This window comes from Diabrotica virgifera, chromosome 1 (assembly GCF_917563875.1).
Source record: "Diabrotica virgifera virgifera chromosome 1, PGI_DIABVI_V3a".
Taxonomy (NCBI): Eukaryota; Metazoa; Arthropoda; class Insecta; order Coleoptera; family Chrysomelidae; genus Diabrotica; species Diabrotica virgifera.
In genome coordinates, this window is record NC_065443.1 from 155,383,275 (window position 1) to 155,396,738 (window position 13,464).

The following is a 13,464-nucleotide window of genomic DNA, read 5'->3' on the forward strand; positions in this document are numbered from 1 at the left end:
TTAATCCTAATCTTTGTTTTTGATTTATTTATGAACAGCCTTGCTTCCAAACTCACTCATGATATTCGTTCAAACTAAACAGCTCTACTGCACCAGAAACTCGTACTCGAACAGAAGCTTCAACTAACCCAGGTTAGCGCAGTTGCCACAATTATCTGAATGTACAGCTGGTTCCTAAAAAAACTGATACGACTCTTAGTCAGATTTGATCATTTTGAGCAGTGTATGATTGATCTGACATTATATTATATTTATTATGACAGTCAAATAATAAAATAAACAAACAAACAGCCATTTTTTGACGTTGAACAGAATAAGTTATGTGACAAATTTTAAGATTTGGCAGTGACAGTGGCAGAATGTAAATAATAATTATTTATCCTTCAAAATACACTGCTCAATTTTCTACAAAATACGCTTTAAGAGTCGTATCAATTTTTTTTGGAACTAGCTGTACATTGAGATCATTATAAATTTAATACAATGTAAATATTCCCTATGTCCAGCTGAACGATTTACGTACTGTATATGTATGCGTATTGTTTATACGATCTGTAAGTTTGACCGGTTCGAAGTGCTTATTTTTGAAAAAATTTGGTTTTATAGTAAAACAATTTTCTAAAAATTTTGGAAAAATGCTCTTTTTTAAAAATAACTTAAAAAGTCCACAAGGAAGAATTTCCTGTAGCTGGCTGTATACCATTAATTACAAGTAAATTTAATAAACATTTTTTTTACGTTTTACCAAGAAAATTTTTTTTATTAAATTAACTTAAATAGTATTAGTGATACAAAAAATCTCAAAGAGTAAAAAAATGTAGGTTTTGCTTTTATAAATATGCTAATTTCATTTTGTTTTTCTGTAAGACAAAATTGGTTCAGATATGGCTGTTCAAAATTTGCATACACTCATTAGTGACTCGTTCAAGCCCTTTTAACTGTAACCCTTTCAAAAACAAGCACTTCAAACGGGAGGAACGTACAGATCATATAAAAAATACGTAAGTAAAGTAAATTTTTTGTAAAGCGGTAACGATTAATTTCATTGGGAGTGCTAAATAGGGGTAGATTTTCACGATTTCTTTACCAAGAAAAGGGGGCAACTTTATTTTCAGCGTAACTCGCTTAGTTTTGATGTTAGAATCTCTTAAAACAAAATATGTAAAAATAAAGCTTTTTTAAATACTATATAATGGGTTTCCCGATTTAATGGGTTTCCCGAAACGTGCTTAAGTTTTTGGCTATTTCACGTTGAAATATTCGAATTGGAATTTGACGAATAAGAACTTTTTTCATGAGGTACAACTTTGCTTTTGCTGGGTCTATAGACTTCACGAATACACACACCTCTTTTCGTTTTTTCTATCCTACATTTTTGCTAAGAATATTTATTTCGATCTAATACTTAGTTTTTGAGTTATTTGCGAAAAACCGCCTAAAAATGTGGGATTTTTGTCGAAAAATAAGCATTTTCAATCGCAAATAACTCGAAAAGTATTGACTTACTTAGAACAAAAGTTACTTAGAATTAGTCAGTTTATCCATTTCCGGACTTATTTTAAACGCGCGTTTTTTTACCCCCGAGAATGGGTGACTGTCACCCCCAAGCAAAAGCAACCAACGGCACAATTTCAACTTTGAAGTGCAGGGTAAGTAGAATATAAATCCAAATTTTCATGCAATTCGGAGTTTACCCTGAAAATTACACGGTATCGCCGTATTTCCCGTTCATTTACTGGGCTATTATAAGGGTATATCTATTCATCATAAGTCTCTTTGTCTTTATTCCTATGCGTGGCTAGCTTCCCTAATTACATTTCTCATAAGTTTATATCTTGTGTCGAACCAATATCAAACCCCTTCAAATGTATGTCCTTCCTAAGCGTCTTCAATTTTTACCGATCTTAGGACTAAATTAACAATACAAATAACACACACTGGATAAAGGACAAACAGATAAAAATAATTGAACGGGGATATATTGTTCGGCGTTTGGAGGTACAGTAATCACCAAAACGCCTTACTTAAGTATTTGAAGTCATCTTTATTATGTCTTCTGCCTGTTGGCAGTTTCTTTCCCAAAATTTGTTCTCCCTCTTAGAACTATTTCTTAGTATGTCTGCTTGTTTTCCTTTGTATTTTATTTTATATTAATTTGGAACTTAAATATTGTTGGTATAAGTATTTTGCTATTTATATCCGATCGATATGGTTTGTTATCTGTGTCGGTCAGATAGCCAAACGGTGCGAGGCGCTCGATCGACCAATCTAGGGGTTCTGAGTTCGAGCCCATGGCCCGGTGAACAGAAAAATAAAAATGCTAACGCCGTTGTATGAAATTCTAAGGATCTATGGCTTAGTCTGGAATAAGCTGGTGTCTGATCGGCCTATGAGGGAGCTATACGGCAAGGGATAAAGGCTTGCGGCTCTGAGATACTCCCCCATAGATCCCTTCCGGAAGGGCTTGACGAATAAAAACTGTGTATATTTATATGGTTTATTTATTCTGCTTCAAATGCTGCTTCATGTAAACAATTTTTTAGATGTTCACATACTCGATCAATATTTTTAGGGACGAGCATTTGTAGCTCCTCATCCAATATATTTTTGAATAATTTGGCTATTTTTTGAAGTTATACTTCTTTAGGCGCGATTGGGAGTGAATTTTTATTATTCTGCGCTCATGCGCACAGAGACAGTATGGACTTCGTTGCTAAATCTAAGTTATGTATGTATCCGTCCAAAAAAAGGTGTGGAAAGAATATATTAGTGTTTTTAGTAAATATATTTATTATAATTTTTGTGTCTTTGGATTTGTCTTCCTCGGGAGTAAGATAATATGTATTATTAAAACATTTTTTGTATTTATACTTCACTTCGTCTATTTGTTACCGTGATTTGTCATAACGTTCGAGAAACCATATAAACTGTACCGTCGTGGGTTATTGGTAGAACATTCGACTACAGACCGAAAGGTCTCGGGTTCAAATGCGGACAATTGCTGTCTTTTTTTTTTTAATTTTTGAATCTTTGGAAAGTGGTAGGTATTAAAATTAGTTTAATATTTAAATAAAATAAAACTAAACTGTTTATTAAAGTATTTTATTTCGTTGAAATCATATAATAGAAGTATAACTTCTTACGTGCGTACAAAGTACACACACACACACACACACATTCTTTTTTTTTTTTTTTTTCATTTAGGCTTTTGACGTTATATCTTCGTTCGTTTAGCTTACTTTCTTATTTATGTCTAATGTGTTTCTCCCTCTTGTCTTCGGATTTGGAAGTATATTTTTGAACGTAATAAACAGTGATCGCTACTGCATGTGTCGCTCTTCTCTGAACTCTTACATCTTATACTCTCAGTCGTTTTTTTTTTGTTTTGTTACAGTGGTATTGATTATTGATATTATGTTCCTTATTTCTTGAATCCATGTATAGCAGCTGTGAATCAATTTATGTGGGAAGTATCCGTTTAAGATCCCCATCTTTTCTTCCTACTCTACTATTAATACCCCTCATTAATACTAAATCTTTTCCCAGCCAACCTAAATATTTTCAACGAAAATTTTGTTTTTCATATTTTTCATAATCAATTTTCCATAATATTATGAATTTAAATACGCAAATAAACAAAGTTTTCGTTTGATAATGCTCGCATTTTGATCTTGTTTTAAACTAATATACATGTTTTAACCAACTTAATAATTTTAGCTACGTGAACTGCTCTCTTATCAAATATATGGACAGGCATAAGATTAAGCCTGATAGTAAAGCTTTCCATTTACTCCAAAAATTATTGTTAATGGATCCAAACAAAAGAATTACGTCAGAGCAAGCTATGCAGGATCCATATTTTACCGAGGAACCATTACCGACGCAAGATATTTTTGCAGGTATAGTATATAATTTTTTAAATTTCATTTCTCACAAAGTCATGGCCATAGTCATCCCTTAATCATATGATAAAAGCCGTTGTCTGGAATTATTTCTGAAGCCTGAAGAATTACGTATCTAAAGGTTACATATCCCTTTTTTTTAATTTAGCTTAATGCCTCGACAACTAATGGCCATTGGCATAAGGTAAAGCTTTCTTATCGTATATTAGAATTATGACGGATTGTCAACCAACAACAAAGACAGTATAATATATCTCATCCTCTCTAGAAATGTACATTGTTTACCTTATTTGTAGTTCAGTTTACATTAGAACAACAAAACGTAACGAGAATTACCGCCTTGGTAGCTACGAAAGATCAGCCGTTCCAGAACATAGCATCATATAAGAAAATCTTCGAATTTCATTCGAAGAAACACGAATATTTGAGAGAGGCTGTAGAAATAAAAAAAACATGCCTTTAAATTTAATCGCAAAGAAAAAGGCCTGTATCTAAACAGGATGTGAATCTCAGCTTTCTTCTTCTTAACGTACCGAGACCGCTTGCCGATCGTTGGCTCTCATGTTGCCCAGCATATTAACAATCATTGTTTTATTTACAGCCGCACAAAATAGTTCAGTGCTAGTTTTCCCAAACCATTGGCGTAGGTTTTTAAGCCAAGAAGTTGTACGGCGGCCCACACTTCTTTTTCCCATTATTTTACCTTGCATGACAAGGTAAAGTATGTCATATTTTTCTGGGTGACGCATTATATGACCAAAGTATTCAAATTTACAGTTCGCCAAACATAACTGAAAGTGTGGGATTCCCATTTACTGTGCGAACAATGAAGTGAGAACGCACATACAACCGGTCTGGACCGTCAGTGCGAGCGAGAGGTCCGTCGTATGACGAATGAGCATCATGAGCGTGGTTATTTTCACACTTTCAGCTATTTTTGGTGAACTGTACGCCTTTTAACCGTGTTCACTACTTCACAACTTTTATTCAAACGTTGCAAAACCCTTTCGTTTGTGACTCTTTCTACCCAACTGATCTTCAGAATACCGCGGTAGACCCACATCTCAAATGCTTCTAGGTTTTTTTTTAAAGCGATTCTGTCAGGGTCCATGCTTCAACCCCGTAAAGTAGTACTGGGAATATATAACATCGAACCATTCTTATGCGAAGTTCCAAATTGAAATCATGATTGCACAAGATTTTCTTAAATTTCATAAAGCTTGTTCTTGCTTTGGCAATTCTACTTTTTATGTCTGTACTAGGGTTCCAGCTTTCATTAATATGAGTACCAAGATTTACAAGATAACTTACGCGTTCAATTGAGTCATTAGTAATAGGAAACTTGCATACAATTTTAAATTCGAAAAAAATGTTATAAATCACAACAGAACATAATTTAAAACATGTATCTAAGATAAAAAAGTTGTTTTTGTGTTCCGTTTGGCCCCTAAAAAAGACTATTCTAAATTCAAATTATTGCAGCTAGCCCAAAACGCGTCGTGACGTCATATGGTTGTGTGTTTACATTCTGCACCAACAAAGTAAACAAAATTGTATATAATTTTACATTAGACATTATAAACGTCAGTAGAAAATACGTTTGATCGTTTGAACTATTTTAAAAACAGAAAATTTGTACTTTTACAAAATGGCACTAAACAACACTTATAGTGTTTTCTTTTATTTTCCATAGTAAACCTTCTTTCCTTTCCTTCAAAAATTGTATCAAACTCCAATCTCAACAAACTGGTATATACAATAACGTACGATGAATGTCATTAGAACATAAATTTTTCCCTTATTCCTCGACGATGAACTGGCGAAATACCCAAGTAGGTGGAAACCAATAAACTAAAGAAGAAGAAGAAGAAGAATATGCCTAAATATAACCATGAATATCCATATATCCATAAAGTTCAACTATGTGACGTCACGGGTCGTTTGAACGGTTTGAACTATTTTAAATCACAGATGAGTTTAAATATGTTTAAATAAGAGAAATATTTTTAAACAAAACTGAACATTATTATGTAATAAAAAAAATGTGCAAGTTCCCTATTGTTACGTTATACGTTGTTTAAATATGTTTGAATATGAGTAAACATTTTTAAACAAAACTGAACATTATTATGTAATAAAAAAATTGTTACGTTATAGTTATTATTATTTAGGCTGCCTGTTTACTAATAACCATACATTTTGTTTTTCTTGCGTTGAGTTTGAGTCCTTATATCGCGCAGAACGCCACCATTCGGTTCAATAACGGCTGAAGATGTTCAATTGATCCTGTCACTAGCAAGGTGTCATCTGCGTATCTGACATTGTTCATAAGCACGCCATTAATGAGTATGCGCTCTTTTGCGTTTTCGTTTAAGATCGTTTCAGCGTAAAAATTAAACAACATTATAGTCGTAAGAGCTGGGAGCGGATTTTGTGCGTGATAAGTAATATGGAAAAACTATACGTGGATATGTTGAATTAGTTGTGTACATGACTTTCACCAACGGCCGGAAACCAGAGTGGGAGCCGAGGGTAGTTATAAGGGGTCAAAGTCGCGGTTTTTATTATTTTTTTTATGAAGCTCATGATCGAGATAGTGCACCAAAATTTGGGAATAAGTAGGTCATGACGTACCTAAGTAAAATCTCTAGGGGCGCAACACTGCGTGGCCGACAAAGGGGTGGGGGTAGGGGTGAATATAAAAAATATAGGGGGATTTTTGCGACGTTCGTGATTGAGATAGTGCACCAAAATTTGGGAATAAGTAAACCATGACATAACTAAGTAATATCCCCAGACGCGGAAACCAGAGTGGCGAACGAGGGTAATTATAAGGGGTAATATTTGCGGTTTTTATTATTTTTTTTGTGGCGCTCATGATGGAGATAGTGCACCAAAATTTGGGAGTAAGTAGGAAGTAAAATCTCCAGGGGCGGAACGCTGCTTGGGGTACAAAGGGGTGGTAGGCAGGGGTGAGTATAAAAATATGTGGGGGCTTTTTGCCGTTCTTGATCGAGATTGTGCACCAAAATTTTGGAATAAGTAGATCGTGACATTACTAAGTAAAATCTCCAGGGGCGGAACGCTGCGTGGGGGACAAATGTTGTGTCAGGTCACAAAAAAAATAATACACACTGCGACTTTGACCCCTTAAAACTACCCTCATCCTTAACTCTGGTTTCCGGCTCTGGGGATTTTACTTAGTTATGTTATGGTCTATATATTCCCAAATTTTGGTGCAATCTCTCAATCACGAACGTCGCAAAAACCCCCTATATTTTTTGTATTCACCCCCGCCCCATCCCTTTGTCGGCCACGCAGCGTGTCACCCCTGGAGATTTTACTTAGTTACGTCATGACCTACTTATTCCCAAATTTTGGTGCACTATCTCAATCATGAGCGTCACAAAAAAAATAATAAAAACGGCGACTTTGGCCCCTTATAACTACCCTCGTCCCCCACTCTGGTTTCCGGCTCTGGGGATTTTACTTAGTAATGTCATGGTCTACTTATTCCCAAATTTTGGTCCACTATCTCAATCACGAACGTCGCAAAAAACCCTTTATATTTTTTATATTGACCCCTACCCCCACCCCTTTGTCGGCCACGCAGCGTTCCGCCCCTAGAGATTTTACTTAGTTACGTCATGACCTACTTATTCCCAAATTTTGGTGTACTATCTCGATCATGAGCGTCACAAAAAAAAAATAATAAAAACAGCGACTTTGACCCCTTATAACTATCCTCGGCCCCCACTCTGGTTTCCGGCTGTAGGTGAAAGTCATGTACACAACTAATTCAACATATCCCCGTATAGTTTTTCCATATTACTTATCACGCACAAAATCCGCTTCTATCTCTCCGACTATTGGTGACAATATACAGCCTTGTCGAACTCCACGCTTGATTTTTACTTCTTCAGAGCACTGATTCCCAACAAATTTGCGATAATTCTAATGTTCTTATCGTATAGACCGGAAGTCTTGAGAATCATTTTTGTAGAAAAAAAGATAAGTCCGTGATAATACACATTTATGACATTTATTCTAACATGACATTTTAGTTAAATCTGACAGTTGTCAATTTTATTTGCAATTTGGCATAAAAACAAATCAATTGTGTTTATTTCATTTATAAAACGGTATTTTCTTTGATTTGGATAGTCTAATAAATTGTACAGATTATATTCGTAGATATATTATATAATTAGTAAATAATGCTTTTTTATATTATAGCGCCATGTATCGACAACTAGAATAACTAGAATAAATGTTATAAATGTCTGTAATCACAGACGTGCCTTTTTTCTGTCACACACAATTTAATGCGTTAGAAAGAAATCGAAAAACTGTGACGCACTGAAAAATGAACATGAAAAGTTGTGTATGAAAACATACACATCGGCGCCAACGGCATCGGACCATTCGGCGGATTTTGCCTCTGCTATCATTCTCCGCCGAAGCCGAAGCGATCTGACCGTTTCGAGTCGAACGTTCTTAGGCGGTGCGCGGTGGCTCATTTATTTCCATGTATAGCAAAATCTGCCGATTGCTCTTAGCCGAGCCGATCGCTTTAAGCCGATTCAGTGCGCGGCCTGCTTTACCGAAAATTGCAATACTCATACCAACCCACAGATATCGGGTAGGACACGAATGCTGTTAATAGCGTAGATATCCGAGCAACAACCAGTGAGCGGAAGACTTTTACGGCCATTGCCGCATCGACTTTGAAAATGCATTTTACCGATGAAACGTCAGGACGAAATAATTTCAGATCGCGGCTTATACATCTAGAAAACAATGTACAATATTACAGAAACAGTTTTGAAATATATGTTTTGGATGTAAAAATATAATTAATTTATGTAGAAATGTGATATGCCACTTTAAAATTTTCAGGTTGTCCAATTCCGTATCCAAAACGTGAGTTCCTGACTGACGACGACCAAGAAGAAAAATCAGACACAAAAAGACAAAATCAGCAACAGCAACAACAACCGACCCAGCAACAGCAACAACCTTCTCAACAGCAACAGTCCAGTCAGCAAGATAGTCACAATTCTGCGAAGCGAGTTAGGTTATCGGGGCCGCAAGGTCACCCTGGACCAGTAAACCCACAGGTACTTTTCATTTTTTTTTAGTATTAGTAATAAAAGAACATTTTTTGCAACAATTTTTATTTATTCATCAAAGTAATCTCCTTTAGTGATGATACAATAATATGTACCAACGCTTTTCTAAATTTTCGATGCCGCCCTTGTAAACGATTTATCTTTGCCTTAAAATAGGCTTTAGTTTTGGCGACACTTCCTCATCGGAACATATATCTCTTGCCACGGAGCAATAAACCAATGTAATAGTCGCTATTGATTTTGTCTCCATGTATCAAATATATATATATATATATATATATATATATATATATACACCGTTTTTAGGCGTCAACACCCTTCCGGTGGGGATCTATGGAGGAGTATCACCGAGCCGCAAGCCCTCATCCCATGCGGTACCGCTTCCCCATAGGCCGATCAGGCACCAGCTTATTTCAGGCCAAGCCGCAGATTCTTTAGAATTTTAGACTACGGCGTTAGCTTCAACACTTCAACACAGAAGGGAACACTGGGAGAGCTTCTCAAAACAGATGGAACACGACTTCTACGGAACACAAAAGGAAATATGGAGAATGATCAGAGGACAAAGAAAAGAGATGAACGAACTAATAAAAACGAAACACATTCAGAAGGAAACTTGGGCAGACTATTTTCGATCTCTGTTTGCTACAGATAACGATAACGAACCACCAACACCTGAAGTGACAACAAACGAAGAAATAAATATTGAAGAAGCAGAGGTAACGGAAGCATTAAGGAAATTAAAAAATAGAAAATCACCAGAATATCGAATGAATTCCTAAAGTACGGAGGACAAGATCTGACCAAACAACTATTAAAACTAATCCAAAAAATAATGGAGATCGAGTATCCTAATACCTCTCTTCAAAAGGGAGAAAATCGGATCCGGAGAATTACAGAGAAATTAATTCATTAAATATAATACTAAAATTAACGACCAAAGTGATAACAAAAAACTGAATAAAATTATAACATTAACATAAGAACAACAAGGTGTTAGGTCGGGAAGATCATGCACCGACGCTATATTTGTAATGAGGCAAGTTCAAGAAAAATCATTAGAATACAACAAACCGAATACTTATGTTTCGTGGACCTTAAGTCATTTGACAGGGTCAAATTAAAGGACGTTATCCTACGCAAGAGAGGTACCTCTAGGAATAATTAAAACGATCGAAAATATCTACCAGAACAACACAATAAAAGTAAAAGTAAGTCCTCTATTGTTCAACCTGATCATGGACGAAGTAATAAAAAAAGTAAGAACAAAAAAAAAAGGATACCAAATGGGAGAAAAACAACTTAAAATAATCTGCTATGCAGACGACGCAATACTAATCTCTCAAAGTGAAGATGATTTACAACGTATGCTTCACGAATTTAATATATAACCACTAGAAAATTTAATATGTTAATTTCCCCAAAAAAGACTAAATGCATGGTTATAACAGCAGATCTAATAAGGTGTAAATTAGAGCTAGAGTTTAAATATCTAGGCATCACACTATTAAGCTACGGAAAACTCGAAACAGAAGTGGAAGATCAAACGAATAAAGCAAACAGAGCCGCAGGTTGCCTGAATGAAACAATATGGAGGAATAAAAACACCGGAAAAGAAGTGATAGGCAGAATTTACAAAACAGTCATCAGACCAATAATGACATACTCGGCAGAAACACGACCTGATAAAGACGTCGCTCCGTCCCGTTGTACTATAAATTAGCCAATGTTTTTCATATCACAAGATTCTTCAACGTGTCCCGTCGTAAGACAAATCAGCTTTTAGATGAAACATGATCCGTGAAAAATGGAGGTCTGGAATGGCGAAGTTGCCAATTAACACGTTTATCGTTAGTTAACAAGACATCATTCCTGTTGTAGAGTTGTTTGCCTGTTGAATTTTTGTCCCGGCTAACCGTGCATATATTCCCATCTCTGTAAAGTATATCCAAAACCGGTAAATCATCGAAGGACTAACTTGAATATTCAATACAAAGAGAAATCTGCTACTTTCAATTAGGACAATTGCAAGTGCTTTTTGATCTTTGATTAATATTTCTTAACAAAACAGTATTTTGACATTTCCAATCCTTGTTAGGAGAAAAATACGTTTGCAGTCATTTATTTCGATAAGTCATACAACTAACTTTATGGGGCACTAGATATCACTTATATGTATAATTGTTGGCGAAATAGTTGTTTTATTATATATTTTTTTTACTTCTTTCGTAATATTGTCTTATTTATCGCATATGTATTATTATATTCTACTCATTTGCGCTGATCCATTTTTTAAATAATTGCATTTTTCTAATTAATTATTTTTTAGTAGCTTTTAAATTTTTTGTATTTAAAGTATTTTGACAACGGCACCCGATTTGGGCGTCGAAACGTTAATAAAATTATTTTTTTCATTTTAATTGTGGCTTATTTCCCATATAAATAATTAATTTAAATTTAATACTTTATTTTTTTAGCAAATTCCTATTTCCCAACAACAAGAATTTCATCAACAACAGATGATGTACAACAACGGGTCTCAGCAGCAGCAACAAAATTTCCAGCAGAGGTTTTAAATTAATATTGTAGTAAAAATTACTTACTAAAGTAAATTATTCTTAAACATTTTTATATTAACGTGTATGCAATAAATTATTTATTTAGTTTTACTGCCTTTATTATGTAAATGTATCTCTTTAAAAGTCTCGTTAGCCCTATTTATAACCCCCCAAAAATTAGAACGTGTTTTTTCGTTTTTTAACGATATCTTCGTTTCTAATCATCGTAATAACTTAATTTTTATTCTAATTTGTAGGATTTTTTATTGCCTAGGCCCTAGCCCAAACAAAATGCCAAAAAAATATATTATTTATTGCGTGCATGATTGTTTTTCAGATTTTTATAGGTGTGGCGCACACTACACAATATGGGGCACCACAAACATTAATGCAAGGGTTGAGTCTATTTTGAACTTCATCTTATCGGAAGGTTGAAATTATACCCAACTTATAATACATGTTATGCCTATTTGCTAACCCTAAAGGGGCATATGATGTGGTTGATTTGAGTATACTCGGCAGAACTGCATAGTTTGATATATGACGCTATAAAAGTTATTCAGTTTCCGGATGATATTTGTTTCTATACTCTCCACACTTCATATAAATGATGTTTTAAAGATTTAAAGTATATTTTTTTTTGCTGCATGCGTGATTGGTTAAATACTATGGGTTTTAGTTTTTCACAGCAAAAGATAGCGGTTATGTGTCTTACTAGGTACAGATTTAAAACCCCTAATTCCTATACCATAGGTGATTTTACTAATCACATAGTGAAAGTATATAAATATAATAAAAATGTGTACCATTTTTATTCGGTTGCGATGCGAAGGCAAACCAATCTTACTTTTTAATTAGAATACGGAGTGCAGTCCAGTTCCTTTAACCGCGATTTTCTGCTCTTATTGGAGCTTCATCAGAAGAAACGTAGGCACTGTTCTCCATAATCCAACTAAATTGCATCGAGAGGTTTTACAACACATCGCAACCAAACGGATGATAATAGGTGGGTAGCGCCATCTGGCAATTGAAAGACGAAGCAAGTTTTCAATCCTAATAGTAAATTAATAATATTGAAAAATATTAAAAATCACTAAAAGATTTTTAAATTGAAAACTTATTGGTACATTTTCATGGTAACACCTCCAAGACTTCTATAATTTGCAAGTCATATGGATGCTGCAGTGAAGACGAGAGGGAAGGAATTCTACACTTTGCAATTCACATCCCCCGTCTGCAGCCGGCAAAATTCCAACTGAAAGATGCACCTGGTTACTCTACGGAGTAATACGAAAATAAAATAAAAATGTGTACCATTTTTATTCGGTTGCGATGCGAAGGCAAACCAATCTTACTTTTTAATTAGAATACGGAGTGCAGTCCAGTTCCTTTAACCGCGATTTTCTGCTCTTATTGGAGCTTAATCAGAAGAAACGTAGGCACTGTTCTCCATAATCCAACTAAATTGCATCGAGAGGTTTTACAACACATCGCAACCAAACGGATGATAATAGGTGGCTAGCGCCATCTGGCAATTGAAAGACGAAGCAAGTTTTCAATCCTAATAGTAAATTAATAATATTGAAAAATATTAAAAATCACTAAAAGATTTTTAAATTGAAAACTTATTGGTACATTTTCATGGTAACACCTCCAAGACTTCTATAATTTGCAAGTCATATGGATGCTGCAGTGAAGACGAGAGGGAAGGAATTCTACACTTTGCAATTCACATCGATTCCGTTTGGTTGCGATGTGTTGTAAAACCTCTCGATGCAATTTAGTTGGATTATGGAGAACAGTGCCTACGTTTCTTCTGATGAAGCTCCAATAAGAGCAGAAAATCGCGGTTAAAGGAACTGGACTGCACTC

The 13,464-nt window shown here is 34.9% G+C and overlaps 1 protein-coding gene across 2 annotated transcripts in view; it reads left to right on the forward strand.

Moving 5' to 3' along the window:
- Positions 1–11,703, forward strand: part of LOC114337762 (cyclin-dependent kinase 8) — an 82,171-nt gene extending 70,468 nt beyond the window's left edge. For both annotated transcript variants that reach the window (XM_050641661.1, XM_050641662.1), the window contains exons 5-7: positions 3,718–3,899; positions 8,802–9,022; positions 11,512–11,703. In XM_050641661.1, coding sequence (XP_050497618.1) covers positions 3,718–3,899; positions 8,802–9,022; positions 11,512–11,610 — 502 coding nt within the window. In that variant the 3' untranslated portion in view covers positions 11,611–11,703. The remainder of the gene's footprint in view (positions 1–3,717; positions 3,900–8,801; positions 9,023–11,511) is intronic.
- The last annotated feature ends 1,761 nt before the right edge of the window (positions 11,704–13,464 follow it).